This window comes from Amblyomma mixtum, chromosome 9, assembly GCF_055824585.1.
Source record: "Amblyomma mixtum isolate Tamu chromosome 9, ASM5582458v1, whole genome shotgun sequence".
Taxonomy (NCBI): domain Eukaryota; kingdom Metazoa; phylum Arthropoda; class Arachnida; order Ixodida; family Ixodidae; genus Amblyomma; species Amblyomma mixtum.
The window spans coordinates 14,376,457-14,399,369 of record NC_143020.1 but is presented as its reverse complement, the minus strand read 5'-3'; the positions used below and the strand labels follow the sequence as shown (position 1 = coordinate 14,399,369).

The window sequence follows — 22,913 nt, the reverse complement described above, 5'->3', positions numbered from 1 at the left end:
GAAGACGACGATGTGCAGTGCACAGCGCGAGAGCCTGTTGCAGTTAAGCACAAGCCGTGATCGGCTACGGCGAAAGAAAGCATACTGCTCTGGTGCAGCCGCCAGAGAAGCTGGTCTGTTCGCGCCGCCGCGGGTTCGAATGGCAGTCGTGACAGTACTCATTATATTTATTTACTGATAGTTTGGCCAAGATCGCCCTCAAGATCAAGCGTCACACAAACTCGGAAAGCAGGTTTTACCCGACGAAGTTTTCTCTTATCAAAATCACAGGTACACTTTACTGAGTTTCATCCTGCATGGCCATACTCGTAGAGGTTCCAAGTTCCTCGACATATGGGGCATTCATGCCCCTTGCTTCCCATAATATCCCACAAATATAATTTACACCACTAGATCTAGGCAGCTGTGCTGACGCATCAGTGTCAAAATATAGTTGGTTCAGTGGCTCGCATGTGAATAGCAATTTTCATAGTGTTCTAGAGCTTTGACTTTATTGCCGTTCTTTTTATTGTTGGAACTTCTGCCATATTTCGATAACATTTTTAATAGAAGTCTTTGCTGAAGAACTGCTGAAGACGATCTTAATGTTCAAACAATCAACAGTAATCTCGCAGCTTTCGTTACGGAGTGTGCAATAGATGTAGGCGGAAGTACGGTTCTACAGGATACGCGCAAGCTATTTTAGATGACAAAAGATCAGATTAAGAAACGCCAAAGCATGAAAGCGTGGAACCCTACAGACAGAATATAACTGACAGAGCTATCAAAGTTAATGAATCAACGCAAATTAGCTGCCATAAGGAAGCTTAATTTGGAGAGTATCGAGCATGCGGTAAATAACGGAGGTAGCCGGAAAGCGCTGAAAAGGAAACTAGGAATAGGCAAAAACCAGATGTGCTCGTTAAGAAACAAAGCGGCAATGTGATTAGCAATACGGCACAAATAAATCACCAGACACTACTGCGAGCATCACGAACCTTCTTCGACAAATCCACCGGTAAGCTTCTCAGCAGTCAAGCTTCCCATTGATCCAAATATATTGTACCTGAAAGCACAAATTTCAGAGTTATTAACACACCTCGTTTTTACCTATCCCCAAAACTTCTGCAGGTGCTGTTATATGGGTCGCGCTACAAATGCTTAGCGTGATTATTTTCAAGAAATATACGTATGCACTCACCGTGGTGCGGACAGTTTGAATATAGGATCCTGTAGTGCGCCAGCCTGCATTTCTGTAGAGAAGCGTGTTATCGTTAGCACGCATAGAAGCTTTGAGATCAGCTTACATATAGGCCATACACAATATTACAAAAAACTAAAGATACTGCTACAAAACTACTACCAAATTCCTTCATGAATCAATGCTTTACTTGAAAATGGCTGCATTGTGGATGGGTGAAACATCTATTGACTAAAAGCACGGAAAATGTGCATACGGGCTCGTGCTCGTAGCGCTGGCTCCCTTCCGTGGTTTGTTACAGAAACGGTTGAAAGGAGGCAGGGAGAAGGGGATGAGGGCAGCAACAAGGTCATGAAGTGCCGAACTAAAGCAAGTGCACTACGTAGTCAATTCGCTAGTGCATTGTAGGAAATTGAATGCGCGTTCTGAATTGAAATGACCTACGAGCTTATACCGCCTTGAAGAGTAAAAACAATCTCCTGTTTGAATTGATTTGACATTTTGCTGCAGGGTATAAATTAAGTGCTGACTGATAAACAATCCACAGAACTCACCTAAAGATGTGTAGTGCCCAGAGTATCTCCCATCTGTTGCAAGCGAAGAGGATGACCATCTGAGGGGAGCCAAATTATGAATAAATTATCTCAATGCTCGGGTCATGCGACCGCAGTTTGCATAACACAAAAAGCGGGCAAGGACTCAACCGTTTTCAAGCATGCACGACTAAAGCGCAATTGTGAATGCCCTAATCCTTCAAAGCGCACACGATATTATTTTAAGTTTGCAAACGTACGTAATTTAATTTATTTATAAATACAGAGTGTTTCCCGTTGTCCGAGCAAATTATCAAAATAAAGCCGGAAACTAAAGCAGGGTGAAACTAAAAACATAGGTACTGCTTGCCTTCATGTTGCGGGCCTACTGTTTAGTGCGACAGCTCATATAGCGGGCACTACCCACAATTATTTATTGTTATTCTGTTAGTCCGTAGAAGGGGAGAAGGGGGTGAAGATCGGATGAATACGGTAGAACATAAACGTAATCGAGTTGACACGCCGTGGAATAACAACTGTATTTATTCCACCGTTTCTACCAGCGTCTGGCCGTCTTCACTCTGACGAAGGCAAGGCTCTTTTCGAAGCGTTAGAATAAAGACCGTTGGATTTACACCATGCGTCCGACATTATATATATATATATATATATATATATATATATATATATATTTTTTTTTTTCCTTCTGCTTTTCTAATCGTTTAGCTTTAAGCGATAACATATTCAGTAATATTATAAATTGATCAACACCACAAAATAAATAAAAAAAATGAATTAAGAATCCCCTGTGCCCCTTGGTTTCTGTGGCTGTTGGCTTCTCTCATTTTTATAACGAGCCCCTCATTCCCCTTTCCTTATATATATATATATATATCTATATATATATATATATATATCTATATATATATATATATATATATATATATATATATATATATATATATATATATTGTAGCAGGATTTTCGGGGAAATAGCTTAAGGACAGCTAGCCAAAATGCCGGTCCGAGCTTCGGTCATCAACCAAGCGATCTCGCGCCGCGCTCACCTTCCTCTTTGCAATCACCCCCGGCTGAAGGTGAAACCATCCTGGCGAGTCAGGGAGACAACAATACACACGGGTCATAGTACGGCTTCAGGCGTGACACACGAACAGTCTCGCGGCTGCGTCGGTGTTGATCTGTGGCAGGTGTCACGGGGTCGACAATGTAGTTGACCGGGGAAGTGCGCTCTACGATGCGGTAGGTCCGTGGTATTTGGGGGGAAGTATGGAGGAAAGGCCGGGTGTGGTAGACGGCACGCGAAGCCAGACGAGAGAGCCAGGTAGAAAACTGTCAGCAGTGTTGCTTGTATCGAAATGGAATTTTTGACGGCCCTGCTTCTCGTTTGTTAACGACCGAGCGAGCTGACGGCACTCCTCGGCATTCTTGGAAGCCTCCGAAATAGTGGCGCACTCAGACTCGTCGCGCAGGTAGCGAAGTACAGTGACGAGCGGTGAGGAAGGTTCTAGCCCGTAGAGGAGAAAAAATGGCGAGAAGCCAGTGGTGGTCTGCGTGGCGGTTTTGTAGGCGTAGGTTAGCGCTTGTCTGCGTCGTTTACTTTCCGTCCCGTGTGTTCCCTGTGTGCTATTTTTTACATCATGTAGGTTATGAACGGCAGGATCCGGTCCCAGTCGGAGTGGTCGGAAGACACGTACATCGACAGCATATCGCCCAAGGTGCGGTTAAACCGTGCCGTAAAACCATTAGTCTGAGGATGGTAGGCTGTAGAGGCATGGTGAGTGATCTTACACTGTTTTAGAAGGGATTTCACGACCTCGGACAGAAAGACGCGCCCACGGTCGCTCAGCAGTTCCCGGTGCGAAGAATGGCGAATAATGAAGTGATGCAAGATGAAAGAGGCAACGTGTGGTGCCGTAGCAGCAGGAAGAGCCGCGGTTTCGGCATAGCGCGTGAGGTGTTCGACGGTTATAATAGCGCAGCGATTGCCAGAAGCAGTGTAAGGTAGGGGGTGGGGGAGGGGGGGGGGGGTGTAGAGGTCAATCCCAACTCGGTCAAAAGGACGGGAAGGGCAAGGGAGAGGCTGCATCAGGCCGACTGAGTGGTGAGAAGCCGGCTTGCGACGTTGACAGTCAGCGCACGAGCGCACCTACTTGCGGACGTAGGTGAACATACCGCGCCAATAATAGCGGAGACGAAGTCGCGTGTATGTTTTAAAGGCACCGGCATGAGCAGACTGCGGGTCATTGTGAAACAGGGCGCAGAATGGCGACCGCAGATGGGCAGGGACGACAAGCAACCACTTCCTGCTGGCAGAGACGTATTTGCGGCGGTACAGGAGACCATCACGAATGGCGAAGTCAGAAGCCTGGCGGCGTAGGGCACCAGGCACGGGTTCCGCCTAAGAATTTGAGAGGAAACGTACAAGCGAAGATATCCAGGCGTCCTTTTGTTGCTCGCTGCCCAGGGTATCTGTTGGAAACGACAGCGAAGCGCAACCGACTGGCGAGTGGCAGACAGCGTCTGGCGGCAGTGGAGAGCGGAAAAACCGTCGGTGTCGTTATGTTTTCGACCGGAGCGATAGATGACACGGATATCATATTCTTGTAGGCGTAGGGCCCAGCGAGCGAGGCGGCCTGTAGGGTCTTTCAAGGAGGCCAGGGAATGATGGTCCGTGACGATATCGAAAGGGCGGCCATAAACCTAAGGGCGAAACTTTCCGATCGCCCAAACAATGGCGAAACATTCCTTGTCGGTTACTGAGTAGTTGGATTCCGGTTTTGTCAGTGCACGGCTCACGTAGGCAACGACATACTCGGGAAACCCGGGTTTACGTTGCGTAAGGACAGCACCGAGGCCTACGCCACTGGCATCGGTGTGAATTTCAGTGGGAGCAGTCGGGTCGAAGTGTCGTAAAATCGGAGGCGCTTTGAGCAGTCGGCGTAAGGTGACGAAGGCGTCGTCGCACTCAGGTGGCCAACCGGACAGGTCGTTGGCGCCCCGAAGGAGGTTCGTAACTGGCGCAATGATAGAGGCAAAATTTAGGACAAAACGTGGGAATTAAGAACCCAGGCCAAGAAAGCTGCGAAGTTCCTTCAGAGTCGACGGCTTGGGGAGCTCAGCGACGGCACGAAGTTTGGCTGGGTCAGGAAGCACGCCATCCTTAGAGACGACGTGACCTAAAACTGTCAGTTGGCGGGTGCCAAAGCGACACTTTTTGAGATTAAGTTGGAGCCCCGCGCCAGTTAAACATGTCAGCACGTGCTCCAAGCGGTGAAGGTGCGTCTCAAAATCAGACGCGAAGACGACAACGTCGTCTAAGTAACACAGGCATGTTGTCCAGTTCAGGCCGCGTAAAATGGAGTCTATCATTCGCTCGAAAGTCGCTGGGCATTACAGAGGCCGAAAGGCATCTGCGGTCGAAACGTCGAAACGTCGAAACGGCGGTCGAAACGTCGATAATAAATGTCTCAGCAGTACCTATAAATATCTAGAAATGTATAAATATCTGAGCAGTACCGGTCACACCAGCGGTAACTCAGGACGTACTACATCCGCCGCTTATGAACGTGGATGACGCCGAGGAACACTGTCAAGTTTAGGTTACTTGTAAACATAATTACCCCAGAAAGCCGCGGATCAGACAGCCATCACCGTAGCTCAGTTGGTAGTGCACCGGACGTGTAATTCGGAGGTTGTGGGTTCGGTTCCCACCGGCGGCATGTGGTTGTTTTTGTTCTGCTTTTCTAATCAATTACCTTTAAGCGATAACATAATATTCTTCATTGATCAACACCACAAAATAAATGTAAACATTCCCCTGTGTTCCTTGGTTTCTGTGGCTGTTCGCTTCTCGAATATGTATACGAGCCCCTCATTCCCCTTCCCTTTTTGCTTAATTGCTTAACGAGGGCCTCGGTTCTGGCAGCCTTAATGCCATATGAAGCACGAGAGGGTTTATACAGCTTCCACTCTCGCCGTTCGATGACGTTCCACGTCACACCATCGGTAACTCAGGACGTGCTACGTCCGCCCCTTATGAACGTGGGTGGCGCTGAGGAACACTCTCAAGGTTAGGTCACTCGTAAACATAAATACCCCCGAAAGCAAAAGTTTTGACAGCCGTCGCCGTAGCTCAGCGGTAGAGCACCGGACGCGTAATTCGGTTGTCGTGGGTTCGGATCCCACCAGCGGCATGTGGTTGTTTTTTCTTCTGCTTTTATAATCAATTAGCTTTAAGCGGTAAGATATTCAGTAATACTATAAACTGATCAACACCACAAAATAAATAAATAAATTAAAATCTCCCGCGTCCATTGTTTTCTGTGGCTGTTGGCTTCTCTCATATTTATATTCAGCCCCTCATTCCCCTTCTCTTGCTTGTGTATATATATATACCTAGAAACCTGCACATCGATATCTGAGAAAACTGCTCATAGCGGCAGGTGCCGGTTCACTTTATGAATGGCCTCGACAGGTTGCTCCAGAAGAGCAATCTTGTTCTCGATAACCGCACAGATGGCAGTGGCTACGGCGCAGAGCAGTTGCGCATTGCTTAACAGTTTCACTCCTGCACCAGGAGTGATATGAAGACTCCCAGGGATCTATGAATGTAAAATAGAGAATGAGCAATTCCACAAAAATCGGCATTAACCCATTATCACTACCTGGGCAACTTCCATCTGTGATTAATGGATCCGAGCACCAGAACTGTAGTTAAGACTGAAGTGCTAGCGCACAAAATTGGCATTTCGCCTAACCACGCAGAACTGATACTAATTTCTGTGTTCCATTTAATTAGTTCATAAAAAAATTTATTACGCCATTTTTTTTTATTTTTCGCTTCAAGATAAAGTTCATTTCGTCAGGTTCTTGAGTTGGTACAGACACAATTCACCCAATTATCGTTTCAACCTGCCTCCTTTGTGGTCCTTTTTCTGGAATTCAAAGGAAGCCTTTGAAAGATGAAAATAAAGCCAAGTTGCTGCACTCATGCGCTGCTATATTGCGTAACGTTCTTTGGCAGGGCACTTAATACGCAGGCAAGGTAACCACTGGTGTTTGATGGTAACAAAGTGGATTCCAAGAGAAGGCAAGTGGAGCAGGGGGCGGCAGAAAGTTAGGTGGGCGGATGGGATAAAGGAGTTTGTGAGAATAGGGCGGCAGCAGTTGGCAGAGGCCTGGGTTAATTGGAGAGATATGGAAGAGCTTCATTCTGCAGTGGATGGAGTTGTACTGATGATGAAGGCGATGAGCGCCCACGGCTTAGTTGGACGAACTGCACGATGGTACAAATAAAGAAAATGAAGGCTACTTTGTATGCAGGGTTTCAAAGTGTTACCTAGAGAAAAAGCTGGCGCTGCCATCTGCGTGAGTTTCTTAAAAGAGCCATTTATCAACGAAGGGAACGCCGCGGAAATTTGGTTGCTATTTGGTCGGTTTGGTTTATTGGGGTTTAACGTCCCAAAGCGACAGAGGCTATGAGGGACGCCGTAGTGAAGGTCTCCGGAAATTTCGAACATCTGGGGTTCTTTAACGTACACTGACATCGCACAGCGCACGGGCCTCTGGAATTTCGCCTTCATCGAAGTTCAGCCGCCGCGGCCGGGATCGAACCCGCATCTTTCGGGTTAGCAGCCGAGCGCCATAACCACTGAGCCACCGCGGCGGGTGGGTTGCTATTTGGCTTGGCTAATGTTAGCCTTGAAATATAACTACGTCTGGAGAAATATACCTTTTCTACGAAACAATATTGCACGGAAACGTTGTTTTGGAATCAAAATCTCCGCTAAAACTTGTTTCCTGTAGGTTTGCTTTTTAAATGGCTCTTATTCGTCTATCCTCGCCTAAAAAAGTTATTCGGCCACCTCAAAATGAAAAAAAAAACCGCCAGCAATACTCCTCCTCACCATTGCGAACACATTTGTTTCCAGTAAAAACTTATTTCTTTTTGTGTTTATTTTCAGTTGCTTCTTCTTTCGTAATATCTGTTGCGCAGTACCAATGGCTCGAACTTGCGTGCGACGTTGATTTGCCATGCAAAGCAAAATAAAATTTTTGTACTCACTCTTCCGGCCTGTTGTAAGGCTGTTTATTTAACCTCAGCTTCTGAAAAAAATTGTTCTCGCGAAAGGCGAAAACAAGCAGAGCGATAGAATCTTCTTCTTGTAGATTCACCTGTTGGTATTTGAAGAAAATAATTATTAGGAAAAAATATCTTCAAAATTTAGGCGATTTAGTTAGCAGCAACAGACGCGAGTTAACACATTATGAAAAATACGCAGCAGTGTATTCTGGTCGCACGAAAAATTACCCTGGCCTGCATTCAACTGCAAGTGCATTACAAATTTTCTTATTCTTTTGGTGATTGGAGCTACAGCTGCAATCCTGATATTTTTTAACTATGCATAATGAAAGAAGCAAAAAAGCCGTAAATGCATGGCCAATCAAAGCAATGATGCACAGGGAAAGCTGAGCATATGAGCTCAGATTTTGTGAGCACTTTATGTTTCTGAACTGAATTTGTTCACAACAATAACAGTGAATTTTTTTTGGCCTGTTGAGGGGATCAAATCCCCCCGTGTTCCAGGTGGCTTACTCTAAGCTCCTCACATGTCGCTTGTGGTATTTGAATACTTAAGCTAAGGTATTTAATGACTTATACAGGAAAAGCGTTGACTGACAGCGGCTGAAAAAGGACTAGGAAACTAACCAGTAAGTATGCAGGAAAGAAGAAAGGAGAAATAAAGACATTTAAGTGACAGGCAAAATACGATGAAAGCTAAACTGGATTAATACAATGAAAAAAAGCACACTGTAAAATTGTAAAGAAATTGGGAATGGCAAGAAGGCACTGCTTTATGATAACTCGAAGCAGTGACCCGCATTTGAGTCTAAATCCGGCTGTGTTAGAACGCGGAGCTACAAAATAAATTGGTTGGTTGGTTTAAGGGGTTTAACGTCCCAAAGCGACTAAGGCTATGAGAGACGCCGTAGTGAAGGGCTCCGGAAATTTCGACCACCTGGGGTTCTTTAACGTGCACTGACATCGCACAGTACACGGGCCTCGAATTTCTCCTCCAAAGAAATTCAACCGCCGCGACCGGGATCGAACCCGCGTCTTTCGGGCCAGCAGCCGAGCACCATAGCCACTGAGCCACCACGGCGGCTACAAAATAAATTATAACCAAGATGTGATATCTATAAAGTGCGGTGAAGCTGTAGGAGCAAATGACAATCTTATTCTGGAATTTTGTGGCAGCAGTCCGAAGTTGATGCAGACGCAGTCACTCTTCCTGAGCCCTTAGTGTTTATAGATAACAGTGGTCATGTGAATGGATCTGGTGTACAAAAAAACAATATGAAGATTGGTGGCTCAAAAACAGAGAGGTCGCATAAAGTTAAAGTGCAGAAATAAAAATTATGTTTCAAGAAAAGAGTGCGCTTATAAACGATTTATAACATCAATAACCCCGTTAACGAAATCAACAAGAAAAGTCGTGCATGGTGGCAACTGCCACCACCGCGTTTCACAGAGACGCGCTCCTATCATTCATCAAGTCCATTATCACTGGTGCTGATGTGAACTACTGTAGTTGGTGCTAAGAATGTCGCACGAATCGAGCAGCATCGCTGACATGCAGCGCGCCGATTTCTTTAAGCGTAAAAAGATTCCAAGACGTGTGCAGGAAAATAGGCGACTACAGGAATGCATTTTGCGCCCTAAATCGACCGCGTGAAGTTAAGAAATACAGTTAAAATTACCGGTCATTGCTGTATGTGCTTGTAAAGCGCACAAATCACAGGATAAAGATTTTTGCAAAGTTGTACATGCCATAAATAAAAAATGAGGCTTCAAGAGATGAAGACATGGCGGCTGTAGTTCCCCGAGGTCATTCTAATTTTACATTCGCTTGTCCGGCACTCAACAAAGGTTTCGATTTGACTGCCTCGTCACATGTAAATTTCCTATAAACAAACACGCCTGATTGTGGAATATAGAAGCTCCTGGTGGTCTTTTATGGACAAAGTAGTCAAACCATACTTCTCCGCGTTTCGGACGTGTGAACAAGTGCAACGTACTGCCAACGCGGCAGTACAGTGGTGAGCAGCCTTGTCTAGAGCGCTCGGGCGGTGCACTTCCTTGCAAACAAATCCAGATTTTGTGGCAGCCTCTAGGGTCCAGCTGCAACGCTTGCACGGAAGTAGCGCCAGATAGCCTCGTAAACAAAGCAGGCACGAAAACTTTGCCATGTAATGAGGGGCTGCTCTCTAATTTCGGTTTTTGTTACCAAGTGCGCACTGCTCAAGCGCTCCAGACAAGGCTGCTCACCACTGTACGTTGCGCCAATGCGCCGTTTGCCAGCGCAACGCCGCAAGTAGGCAGAATGCCTACATACAAGTAGGCAGAATGAGGATTGAAGAATCTCGCGGCGAAAGAGATTATTGGACTATCAGGTGCTAGCAAGAACAAGAGAAACTCGGGCTCTTGTCGGATTAGGCATGACCATTGCTGTAGGCTCTTTATAAAGGTACATATTGCTCTGAGTTTGGCCGACAACGCATCTACGTATTCACGAAAGCCCAACAAGATTGTAAAACTAGCAGCATTGGACTGGGCTCATTCGTACAGTATCTGGTAGAGCACATTGAATATACACAGAACTCGCCTGGCAATAAGAACGGAGAATAAGAAGACCACTTGCCTGCTTCGGTCAATAAAGGAAGCAAAAAGAAAAGATAATCGCGATCATATTACAAGATTATAAAAATAATATTTTAATGCTTCAAAGCAAATTTCAAATTGTCAAAGCACCATAGTGCTCACTCTTATAATACATGGCCCAAGGGCATCAACACGCGGCATCTCTCTGCCTGCTGAAATATCTAACACATCGCACTGGCACTGCCATTGTTTGTACAGCTGTCGCTGTCACCTTTCAGCCCCACGGTAGAGATAACTAACAGCATAGAATTCTGCTGTTATAGAAAGAAACTCGTAACGAAACTCATCAATGGCTTGAATTTCAGGCAGTGACATTCATTCGTGCCCACAACACACTATCTCCATCATGCATCGTTTTCTCGTGCTTTCCTGGGCGTATGCACTTACTGATGTATTGGGCGCGAGCTTTACCTTGCAGCGAACGGCGCAGGCATCGATCTAGCCATGAAAGAGGCATCACGTCACTCCAGTTGCGAAGCGAGTGTTGTGATTAAAAGACTATCTGCGCTCTGAACGACAAAGAGCGCGTTATTCTCTTTTTTTTTCCTGCTGGCGAGTTGCGCCGCTGCACGCTAGTGCATGTATCATCGGGGTAACAATGACACGTTATTTGTGCTGCTACAACGCAGGTTCATTTAGGTATTTGTTTATTTATTGTAATACCAATGGCTCCACACAACGGCAGTACAGTAGGGGCGGGGGAGGGGGGGGGGGCGATAATAACCATACTAATGAAAGCATTGGTAAACTGCCCCATTTTACTCAACCCGAGATCACAGATCTGTTAAGCCAAAGTTACGCGTAGATTGGCTACGAACGCAGGGGTATTGAAAAACCAGCTAGTATAATTTCTACGTAATATGTCCCTTTAGCCCGCATTGTTAAGTGCATTAGCGTTATTTCCGTTCAACATTCAGAACGAATGCTATTCCAAGCACCCGCAGATTCATTCGCGACAAAGGTACCAAATAAAATCTTACCAGATCATATTGTGTTTTAACATATTTAGCATCAAGAAGGTTTGTTGGAGCACCCATGTGGTACACCACATGCTGTATCTGGAAAAAAAAAGTTTGGTTTATAGTTTGGTTTATGGGGTTTAACGTCCCAAAGCGACTAAGGCTATGAGAGACGCCGTAGTGGAGGGCTCCGGAAATTTCGACCACCTGGGGTTCTTTAACGTGCACTGACATCGCACAGTACACGGGCCTCTAGAATTTCTCCTCCAAAGAAATTCTAGCCGCCGCGGCCGGGATCGAACCCACGTCTTTCAGGTCAGCAGCCGAACACCATAAACGCTGAGCCACCGCGGCATTGTTTTTAAGCGAAGTGTAGGAATAAGGAACGATCCGTTAAGTCTAAACGTGGACTTCTTTCAAAGTTTATAACAGTGCTAACTGTACTATGATGCGTCTAAACGCCAGCATGACCCCAGAGAACAGGACGCGTGACGAAGCGTACAGAGCGACCAGAGACACTCGGTTAAAGACGAACACAAGACTATACCGAGAGTTGTGCATCACCCCGTGTTCATTGTCTTTCACTGTGTGTATCCGGACGCGTTGCACACTTCCTGACGCTTCCGAAGAAACTAGCCAGCCAAAAATCTTTACTGCAGGAGACGTAAAATTTCTAAGCTGTCAATTTTTCTTCGCCCATTTCGCATCGATTTGGTACTTTGTCAGTGCTCACCCGCGACATTAAAACGTCTGGGGCAACCGGCCTGACTGTTTGATGGTAGGCAACCGTAGCTTATCATTCGCTGACTTGGGCTGCAATATGCCCCAATGGTGAGGAGCATCTCAACGCTCTGTCAACAGCGGGCGAACTGACCTGACCATTGCTTGCCATTGGCTGCGATATGCTCTGCACGAGGTTGGTTTACGAGACTGCGATTTTATTTTTGTATTACCAATCAAATGCTGTGAGCACCAATCCTCGCGCAATAAAGACTAACCAGCCAAGAGGCCCGATGAACCTAAGTTGAATAGAAAGCCGAATCTGGGGCGAAATACTTCTGAACAATTTGGAAACCTACCGTGGGAATGAAATCATGCAAAAAAAGAAATTCGGGGTGAAGCGGAGTATCAGTGAATGCCCAGACGAGGAGAGCAGCTTTGTTTCCCAATGCTTTAGACCACATGGTCATTGCCGAATACTCTCGTAATGTGTGGTATAAGTGCCAATCTCTAGCTGTTCCGTTGTAAATGTTCACCTTCATATTTCATTCATTTGCTCCACGCCTAGAAATACTCAGCGGCAATAATGGCGCCGCCGCTATGATGCGATAGAGCCGGACGAAACAAGAAAATGAAATGCTTGCATATTTCGCCAAGGCAGCGCTGTGTAGCCGCACTCAAAGGTGGCTTCCTTTGCAAAATTGTTTACACAGTCTATACACTGTCCATAGACTTCTGTCTATAAAGTCTACAGTCTCTCTATAGACAAATTCTAGAGAGCAATGCAAGTGCTAGAGAATGTCGATAGGCAATCTATAGATTTATGGCCATACACTTTTAGTAGATTTTTTCTATAAACAATTCATAAACTATGAACAAACACAAAGAAATATCTACAGGAAGGGAATAGAGCCTATGAACTGTCCAGAAGCCATTTTTTATAAGGTTTAGGCGCCCGAACGTGTCACTATGGCCAATGAAGAGCGAGCAAGCAGTTTGCTGAGTCAACTAGCGCAGAAGCCTGAGCTTGATGAACAGCGCGAAAAATGTGATACTACTGTCAAGCGGGCATCTCGAAGGCCCTCGAGCCGGAAGCCTATGGACTCAAAGGCCATTGAGCGCTTCTACATCGGCTGTTCCCTTGCCATAGAGCCATTAGTCTATCGAGTCAACGGAGCATTGCCGAACTATAGCTGCACTCTATTCAGATTTCGAGGGTCTTCGAGCGTTGCCTAAAATTGCTACCGTTGCTTTGAGCGGCGCCAACGCACACTTTCGTGCATGGTACAAAAGCATCAACACACAATATGCTCCTAAACTTTAATGCGAGCAGTAAAATATTAGTGTGTACAATAATTTCAAAATTGGAGCAGTCTGGTTTAAAGCAAATTAATTTTATATTCTCCATCGAAAAAGACGGTAATGCCAGCAGTATGAGTGTTGCCAGAGAGTTGCAAAACAGAGACAGAAAATCGTACAAATGCGGTGTCTTTCAAGACAACGCAACTGTCTTTTAATAATAAACAAAAACCTCCCATGAGTCGAAAGAACTGTATTTGAAACTTTAATTTACATTTATAAAAATATTTCTGTTACTTGCGCAAAATCTAGAGTAGCGATTGTTGCGCCACACGAGCTTGGCGTAAAACACAAATACCATTCCAATAGCCGTTGTTCTTTGCCGTGTAGCAACGAGACAACTCCTTCGGGTTTGATAGTGATTGAGAATCTCGAAGGCTGTCAACTAAGTGGCCATTGAAACAGGCCGTGTGATGGGGGTATTAGAGGCTCAGAGCGGGGGCACGGGGTGCACTAAATCATGAGGAACGCAATCCGTGCCTTTCTGGTGGGAGTAAAGGGGATGATAGATGATCTTGAAATCATGAAAACAGCGAGGGAGCCCATGCTCTTTATCCGGACGAAGAGTAGACAGAAGCAACTATAGCGGCTCGTTCAGCAGGTAAAGGATGTTGGCAGTGCCTAAATGTTGCTACCATAATATATCTACTGCTGCTGTTCTGCTGCGTGGAGTTTCAGCTTCTCCATGTAAAAGTTTTTACAAACGCGAGACATCTAACGTTTTTGTCTATAATGTAAGGCCCAGTTTTATAGAATTTTTGATGGAACATTATTGGCTCCAAACATTTTCTCGCGAAAAGCAAAACTCTAACGCTCAAACACTAAAAAGATTCAAAATTGCGTCGACTTCATTAAGTAGCTTACCTATTCACAAGCTCTTTAGAGGGACACATAAACGAATACACAAACCGTGCTGTTAATAATAGTGAAATCACTGCATACATTTCAACTGGGCGTACACGTACACCACGGGGACGAATGATGTGAGGTTTGCCACTCTTTAACCCACTGCACACATATATTCTTGTCAATTCCTGTCTACCTGCTGCTCCGATATGATTTCAATGTCGCCTTCACTGGGACGTTCATTTGTTCAGAATTGGACTTGGATGCTTTAAAATATAAGCAATAAGTTTTGAACAAGAACTCTTGCGCTCCTTCATCAAAAACCTGATGGATTATTTTAGATATTTATATGATAGCCGACGGTCTTTATCAATATTAATATAGGCCTGCCTGGTTGCATAAGCTAAGTCACATCTTGATACTGAAGAAGCATGAAAGACTAAATTTATACTCTGTACATGTAACCTATAGCAAAAATGAAATTTAGAGGCGTAGTACATTATAGCCGTCAGCTATTAGACCCTTTAGGGCTAAAACAGAGCTCGAGAATAGCAGAGCGAGACGAAAGTTTGTCAAAGAGCGATGTGTTGAGAAGCTCAGGCAAGACCGGTTATGATAGAGATGTGTTGAGAAACTCATGCAAAATCGGCTATCACTACGACGGAAGCACGCTCGTCTATGGCTCTTTCATCAAATTTATTGTCATGATCATTTCCATGAAGAGTTCTTACTACCCCCAATCATTCATTTCTAGAAATACAATCGATTGGAATAACTTACCATCTTACATTGCTACCAAAGTTCAACCCGATAAATTTCAAGAATTGCTGCGTACTTACATCAGAATGTTACGTATCGGTGCTACGTTTGTATGTTACGTATTGCCGTGTGTTCAGCACGACCTTGGGGAGAGCTGCTAGGGCTCTGCTATGACGTCGCCACTTAGGTCATGTGACCTTGTGACGTCATCAAAACCTGTCCACTGGGTGGTGAGAAAAGTGCCCACGGTGGCAAGTGGCAAATAAATGATTGAGTGACCGCGCGAGGTTGCTCGGGAAGAGCAACCTGGGTCTCATAAGCCCTGCGCGTCCCTATGCCTGAGACAGCCACCTGCCAGGGCAGTGGCGCATTGCGAAACCTTGGCACCAGTGCGCCAGAAGTGATATGAGGACTCCAATTGATCTATGAATGTAGAGAATGACCAATTCCACATAGTTGGCATTAAATAATTAACGCTATCTCGTCATACCGTTAAGGCGGATTTTAAGTGCCCAGTCTTTTTCTTTCGGGGGGGGGGGGGGTGGTGCTAAGAAAATAAGGTGCTGCTAAAGCCGAGCATTAAGCAAGTCTAACCCGAAATAATAGTTAATTTTCTCTCCGAATGGCATCAGGACAAGAAAATTTGTTCCGAGCGGGATTCTTAGCAGCAGCGGCGCAAACTGAGTCGCTTGGTTCCTCGATGCCTCAGGCTCGCACAGCCTCCCGGGCTATGTCTTCGAGTCGATAGCCTCTCTACAGTGCCGTACAAACTCTCGCTTTTTTAATATTTCCGTTTATTCAGCAACGAAAATGTTTGCTAACGGGGTGAAGACCCAGCGAGTGCTATGGTGCTGAAACGATTAAAGCAAGGAATCACGCTGTGAGCACTGGTCAGCACCTAAAGGGAAGCGGCTGAAAACGGCAGAACGCAAAGCACCATAGAAGACGAATGAACCTCAGAGCATTGTCTAATTAGTAAAAGCGACTGATGAAGAAAATTTCTCAAGCAGCGGAACCTTCTGTGCACGACTAGCTCAAGTAAAACAAGATGGCTAAGGGATGTGCACGTTCATATTCTCTTGGTAGGTACCGAAATCTAGCTACGCCCTCCTATGAGCAGTATTAGAATGCACTTTCTCGTTCCTAAAATTCAATTTATGATATAAACTCTGGATGACAACATAGAGCAAAATTTTGGAACGCAATTCCATCCACTGATACTACTTATTCATAGAACGCGAAGTATTAAGAACAAAAACACTATTTCTTATAAGCACAGAGAAACAGACTTTGTGAAGAAGACTTACCCATTCCGACATCTTGTTTCGTGTCTCTGAATCCATCCAAGAATTCTGTTTGATAATACTATAAAACGATCCATTAATACACTGCGCAACTGCGAACGCCTGTTGAGGATATAGAAAAATGCGTTGTACAAGATACCCACTTGCCAGGCCATTTTTTATACAAGGTTATCAATTTTTTTACATGCTTTTAAAATAACACTTAATGTTTGCGGCATGATTTTTCTCTCTTCTGAGTTTTCAAAAAGTTCATACAATTCCCCACAGCGATCGAATAGCGCAACGACCAGTAAACTGGCGTTTTTTATGTATGGTCTAATGTTCAAAACAATATATTACTGCACATTGCATTCTCATGCATAGTGTTTAACATTTCATCATGAGCAGCATTCATTTTACCCTCAAAGGCCTTTGTTGGGGCATTACATAAAAGAGGGGGGGGCACAAGCAAATACAATTGAGAATAATAACACCTTAATACAATAAAACACAATGCAATACAATGAAATGAAAATGATACTTTGCAATTAAATGCAATGAAAACATGTATCGAGCCCTCCAGGCAGCGGCAGCTGTGGTAAATGCGGTGCGCTCTGTACAAGTGCATGATCGTTAGTGGAACACTTTGTATGCCACTAACACATGATTCTCTTGCTGTCGTCCTGAAGAGAGGAAAAGCCATCACTTCTAATCCGGATGAGGAGTAAGCGAGAACTATTCTGAAATGTTTGGATGATTTCGACACTGGAAATGAGACATTGACTAAATACTTTTTTCACAGCTTTTTTTTCCACGCGAGAAGCTAGCACATCTCTGGAAGTAGTATCATCATCATAAGCCTCACAACGCCCACTGCCGGGCAAAGGCCTCTCCCATGTGCCTGCAATCAACCCTGTCCTGTGCCACCTGCCGCCGCCGTATCCCCGCAAACTACTTAATCTCATCCGCCCACCTATACTTTTTGCCGCCACCTGCTACGCTTGCCTTCTCTTGGAATCCACTCCGTTACCCTTCTGGACCAGCGGTTATCTTGCCTTCGCATTACATTCCCTTCGCGAGCCCATTTCTTTCCCTTAATTTCGACTAGGTTATCCTTAGCCCGCGTTTCTTCCCTCACTCACTCCGCCCTCTTCCGGTCTCTTAACGTTACACCTACCATTTTTCGTTCCATAGCTCGCTGCGTCGTGCTTAACTTAAGCTGAACCCTCTTTGTTTGCCTCCACGTTTCTGCACCTCACGTGAATATTGGTAAGATGCAGCTGTTGTATACTTTTCTGCAAGGCGGTGGAAGCAGTCTGAGCGGCCATAAAGTCACCTTTCCAGTTGACAGGACAGTGCATTATGTTACGACAAGCGGGCGTTTACCCAGGAAGGTTTGCCGCGAGAACGTCTTCCGCACTGGTATCCTACGCCACTGACGAAGGAGACATCGTCCTCCTGACTGGCTCTAGCGCACTCACTAAGCCTGACAGCTGCCTCGAATGAACGTGATAGTCGCAAAACGGACCTCTACCTGGCGTTACTGTCGACAATGAGTCAAAGTGAGATGTAAGACCGCTGCTAGGGAGCGGAAGTGGACGCCTCTTCGCCGACGAGTATGAAGCCAAAGCTTTTTCTTCTGCTATTTTAGACCCTTAAGGGTCATATGCAACTACATATGTGAATTCGCGCTACGAAGTCCATTTCAGGGAAACTGACGCCAGTGTTTGCTTTCTAGCAGTGTACTTTGATTACGTTTTGTTTTAAGCACCAGGTCATTTCTTCATTCCGCTTGGACTAATGTCGAGAAGCTTTGTCATGTTAGCTTTCCTATCTTCTTCATTCATCACGGGCGCCACGCAGCCTTATCACTTTCATTCTTCTGTCAGGCGCAATTAGCTTTCTCTGAAAAAGTTCTAAATCTCTGCAGCACTCTTTACTATGTGAGATACTGTTATGGAGACTTATGGGCGCCTGACCTCAAAGGTTGATCGTCGCAATTACACCGAGGGCGTCGACAAGCCATGAGCGTCCTTTCTGCCGATGCTCTCTGAGTATTGCCCTCAGCATGATAAGACTCCCTCTGCTATCCGCAGGACCGCGGGAGCTATGAAGAACCACGAGTGCAGCAGTCACCACTGCCCTATCAGAGAAAGGACGCAGCACGACAAATTCACCGCCATGCAGCACCGTCAACATCAGAAACGACACGGGACCAAACCAATGACTTTCATCGTGGCTTACTACCTGAAGTCGGTACTCGGAAACAACAACAACGCCGTCGACGCCAGCAGCCGCGGCCGCTCCCCAGAAAAGGGGGGGGGGGGGGGCAGGAGAAAGCACCATTTTAGGAACAATACGAACCTGGAACCAGGCCCAGGTCCGCAAGCCAGAGCCCGTCCAGGACGTGGCTGCCTGACGACCAAAATCCCAAGACAAGAAGCACTGGATTCAAGGCAAGCCTGGTGGGGGTGGGGCAGCCTCACACATTACTCCCCCCCCCCCCCAAGTTCTCCTTTTGTAGCGCCCACGGTCGAAAAAGTGAGTGATCAAACTACTAACATAGTGATGGCGGCACTATCGCTCCCTCAGGTGCCACCCAAGGCACGTCACCCGCACTCACACTACATGACAACCCGCCGACAACCGGAATATATATGTAATGTGCGAAAAGCTGGAGGAGCTCCGACGACACGGGAGGAACGAGACGCAATCAATCATGCAGGATCTCCAACAGCAGAGGCAAGAGCAAATGCAACAGGGGCAGGAGCAGATGCAGCTGCTCGAGCAATACAATTCGCAGCAGGTATCGCTACAAATTCTTGCCGTAGTAGTCGAGCTTCGCTAGGAGAAAAAATCTGAATTCCTAATGACCGGTACGCGCGTAAAACTCGACCACTGCAAGGCTAGATGAGTCCACCCTTACCAACGCACTAACGTGCAGTCCAAGCTCAGTAAATGATTACTTACCCAAAAAGAAAGTCACGGTAACTGTCTCAGCTCTCGATGAACACCTCAACTTTGCCGTTAGGGAAGGTAGGAAGGTGGAACATAAAGAAGAAAGAAAAAATGGGATACCGTAGTGGTGGGCTCCGGAGTAGTTTGGACCACCCGGGTGTGTTTAACGTACTGCATTTGTATTTTCTTTTCTAGCTTTCTTTTTTATGACAGTCGTTTCTTTACCGCAAGTATGACATAAGTGGCTAAAATACACCAATCATGAAGGCTAGGCGGGCAGTACGAGGAGATAGCTAAGCCTAAGGGCCTATCACCACTGATCAGATGTTTAATGGACAAGGACTACTCGGACAAGGTGAAGCCGAAGCTGCATGTCGGCCTTCCCGACGGTAAAAGTCAACAACAAACGAGGACACATGTAGCGAACATTATTTATCATCTAAATATACGTCTGTAAAACTTCTCATGCGCATTCTTCTCATTTATCACGTGAGGGTATCTGCTCGGTTTTCATGCGTGCTAATAAAATATCCCGAAAAGCTCGTTGTGCTTTCCAAGCCTATTTCAGTGCACAATCACCGTTGAAACCCGCCTGAGAGTTGAGCCTGTCACTGCGCAAACGCGAACATACCGCACAGCGCTCTCATAGTTTAACACGTTCACTGCGGCAGCAATTTCCGGAGCCGTAATCCATATGCGTCGTTGCCGATCGGTGGACTATAGATATACTCGTAATCCTGTGCGTATGGCGAGACCCACCGTGTACACACCAGCGAAGCCAAGTTCCTAGAACCGCAAACAGATGGGAGTTTAGACCTAGCATGCGTGCTTTTCTCAGGTTCCTTAAAAGATCTGCGCCCATTCCTGGCTTCATTCCGGGACTTAATATTCGTGCCGCGCAGCAGGAATACACGATGTGACCCACCGGTGACCCACCACGAGTGAACATGTTAATGATTGCGTCTATTTTTTCCAGAAAACATAGGTCTGTGCCATTATCCAAAGAGCACATTTGTTGATTAAATGCAGGCGCACAGTAAGAAGTTATTTTGACGGACGTGGTCAAAAGGCGTGCTAAGCGCTGGTTCAGGAAGCACAAAGGGTCAATTGACCGCTCTGCGCTTTATCCTATCACCCTAAGCAAGGGCCAGTCGCAGCATCCTCCCAATATTTTTCAAACGCGCCGTTGCCATGACAACGATACGACATACTACTTGGTTTTCCTCCGGCCGCTCAGGTAGTATTTGGCACTGACGGCTATATTGGCTGCACAATCGAATGTATACGAAGTTTCTTACAACTGGCTGGGCTTCTACCTTCAATCCAACGGACAAAGGACCCACGCCGTACAGCTGCTTCGGAACCAATTGACGCAGATGGAGCACCTGATCCGCCGCATCTCGAACAGATATGGAGGACTCAAGGAATAGACACCTAGCGAATCGTACAAGTATTACTGATTTACCACGTCACTTAGCGCCTTAGCATCGACAGTTCTGAACCTAACTGAAACCCATCAATGTCCTCTTGCTATCCGCGCTAAAGACGGCCCTCTTGTTGTCCCCGAACACAACTACCCACCGCCTGCTCTAACTGAACCTGCGCAACAAGGCGGGAGAGCTCATGGAAGCCCACAGCAACAAAACATCACACGAGGGCGTCCAAACCACCTTCAGCCACACCCCTGCCTCTGGGAGACTGTCCTGTCCAGCGCTAAGCCCACCGACAAGAGCGGCTGATCGAGCTTGCTGGCCGGAACGCAGGCAGATGGTGAGACGCCCGAACGAGCTGCAGAGCAGCGAAAGCAGACACCCTCAGCCAGGAGTGCGTCGCGTTTGTATAACTACCGCTATACAAATGGAGCGCATTCTGTGGAGAGGGCAAGAAAGGTTCCAGCACAGCACGTAGCAGCCTGTCGCAGCTTCGTGGCCGTGCTAGCGCGCGCAGTGTGCATTAACACCTGCTTTTTGTCCCTGTCTTCAAGGACAGTAGTTCTTCGGGGACAGCGGAAATTAGGCTCATAGACTATGCCGGGGCCCCTGCCGAGAATATCCGTCCTAATGGGAGCACGAAGACGGCCTGTTCACGTCAATGGTGGCAAATAAATGCCGCCGTCTCTTATGTTGCACACTCTCTACGGGCATGATCAGCCCTGCGCTGTCAACCATGTGGGCAGCTCACCGTTACCGTTTGTCGTTGAAGTAAAGACGGCCCAGCTTTTCCGTGATCACCTTGCAGACGGAACGCTAAGAGATGCCGCCGCGGCCGCGGAATTCCAGTCGGAGCCGTGCTGTCGTACCAATTTTGACGCGAGCACATTGACAACACAAGGATGGCGTGTGGAATTCTTCAAATGGTCAGGTCAGGCACGGAATCAGAAATCCTTCTGGTATTTTCTTCCATTGAGAGGGGGAAGTGTAGGACCTCAGCTTGGGAGTCCACACCACTTTATTTCCAAATGTGCGCCCATACGCCACAGGCTACAAGCTAAAAAAATAGCCTGAAAATGCTTGTGGCGTTGTAAAATCGCGAAAGAAAAAAAGTGCACACTCGAGCACCCTCGCGGCTCTAATTATATACTACGTGCCAGGGTCAGGCCAAAAGGTCTGCCAATCATGAAGGCAGACACAACTAAAAAAAAACAAACTTTTTACTGACTTGCACCTGCCCCGGGGGCTCAGTAGTTCAGGCGCTAGGCTACTGAGCCAGAGTTTCTATGTTGTGGGAATTTCGGAATGCCGTATCCATCCCTGGCCGGCGAGGCGTGCCGTGGAGACGGGGAAAAGCCTCCTCACGGGTGAGCAACCAGATGGTCCGCTCGAGAGCGCCGCGCTGCCCTCGTCCCCAAATTGGTCGCAAGTGCGCACCGCCAGGCGCCGCCGAAGCGGTCGCTGATTGGCCGAAAGTGACAACGGGCAAGTGCGCAGCGATCGGCGGCGACCGCCTACGACCGGAGAGAGACAACAGCGAGAGCACGTCACGTGAATACCTTTCATTTTTCCCTCTTTGTTGTCGTCATCTTGCCCCGACCGCCGCACGACTAAGCCGGACGGCAAGGGTCGAAGATCAAGCAGCCAGCGATTTTGGGAGAACCCAATAAACGTTTGGCTCCGGACACATCGTCCTGTTCCATGTTGTGTCCTCAGTCGCATTTCTGCTATGCAGGCGTGACAATGGGCGCGCATGGTGTGCGATACCAGGTCCTCGGAGTTCACAGCCTAGACCTTAAAGGCGGTTCAACGGCCTGGTAAGAACGCCCCCCCCCCACAAGGTTCGAGAGCGGCCGCATTGGCCGCGTTAATAAAGCAAATAATAAGAATAATAATAAGAATAAAGCAAAGGCGCCCATTTCCTGTGTGATGTCAGTGCACGTTAAAGATCTCCACATGATCGAATACCCCCACCGCACAAAATGTAAGTGGAAGAGCTTTTAAAGTTACTAAATAAGCGCAAGGTAGACCAACGCAACGAAGTTTAACATGGAGAAAGTCGTGCATGCTCTAACGAACGAACGTAGCCTAATAGCAGCGAAAACAAAACTAGGCATAGGTAAAAACCAGATGGAAATGAATG

At 46.6% G+C, this 22,913-nt stretch overlaps 1 protein-coding gene across 1 annotated transcript in view; it reads right to left on the bottom strand.

Moving 5' to 3' along the window:
• Nucleotides 1–969: 969 nt before the first annotated feature.
• LOC149328367 (uncharacterized) overlaps nt 970–22,913 on the bottom strand; it is a 110,348-nt gene continuing 88,404 nt past the window's right edge. Inside the window, exons 10-12 of the mRNA XM_089558974.1 lie at nt 16,407–16,505; nt 1,735–1,793; nt 970–1,045 (exon numbers count right to left, since the gene is read on the bottom strand). Coding sequence (XP_089415100.1) covers nt 970–1,045; nt 1,735–1,793; nt 16,407–16,505 — 234 coding nt within the window. The remainder of the gene's footprint in view (nt 1,046–1,734; nt 1,794–16,406; nt 16,506–22,913) is intronic.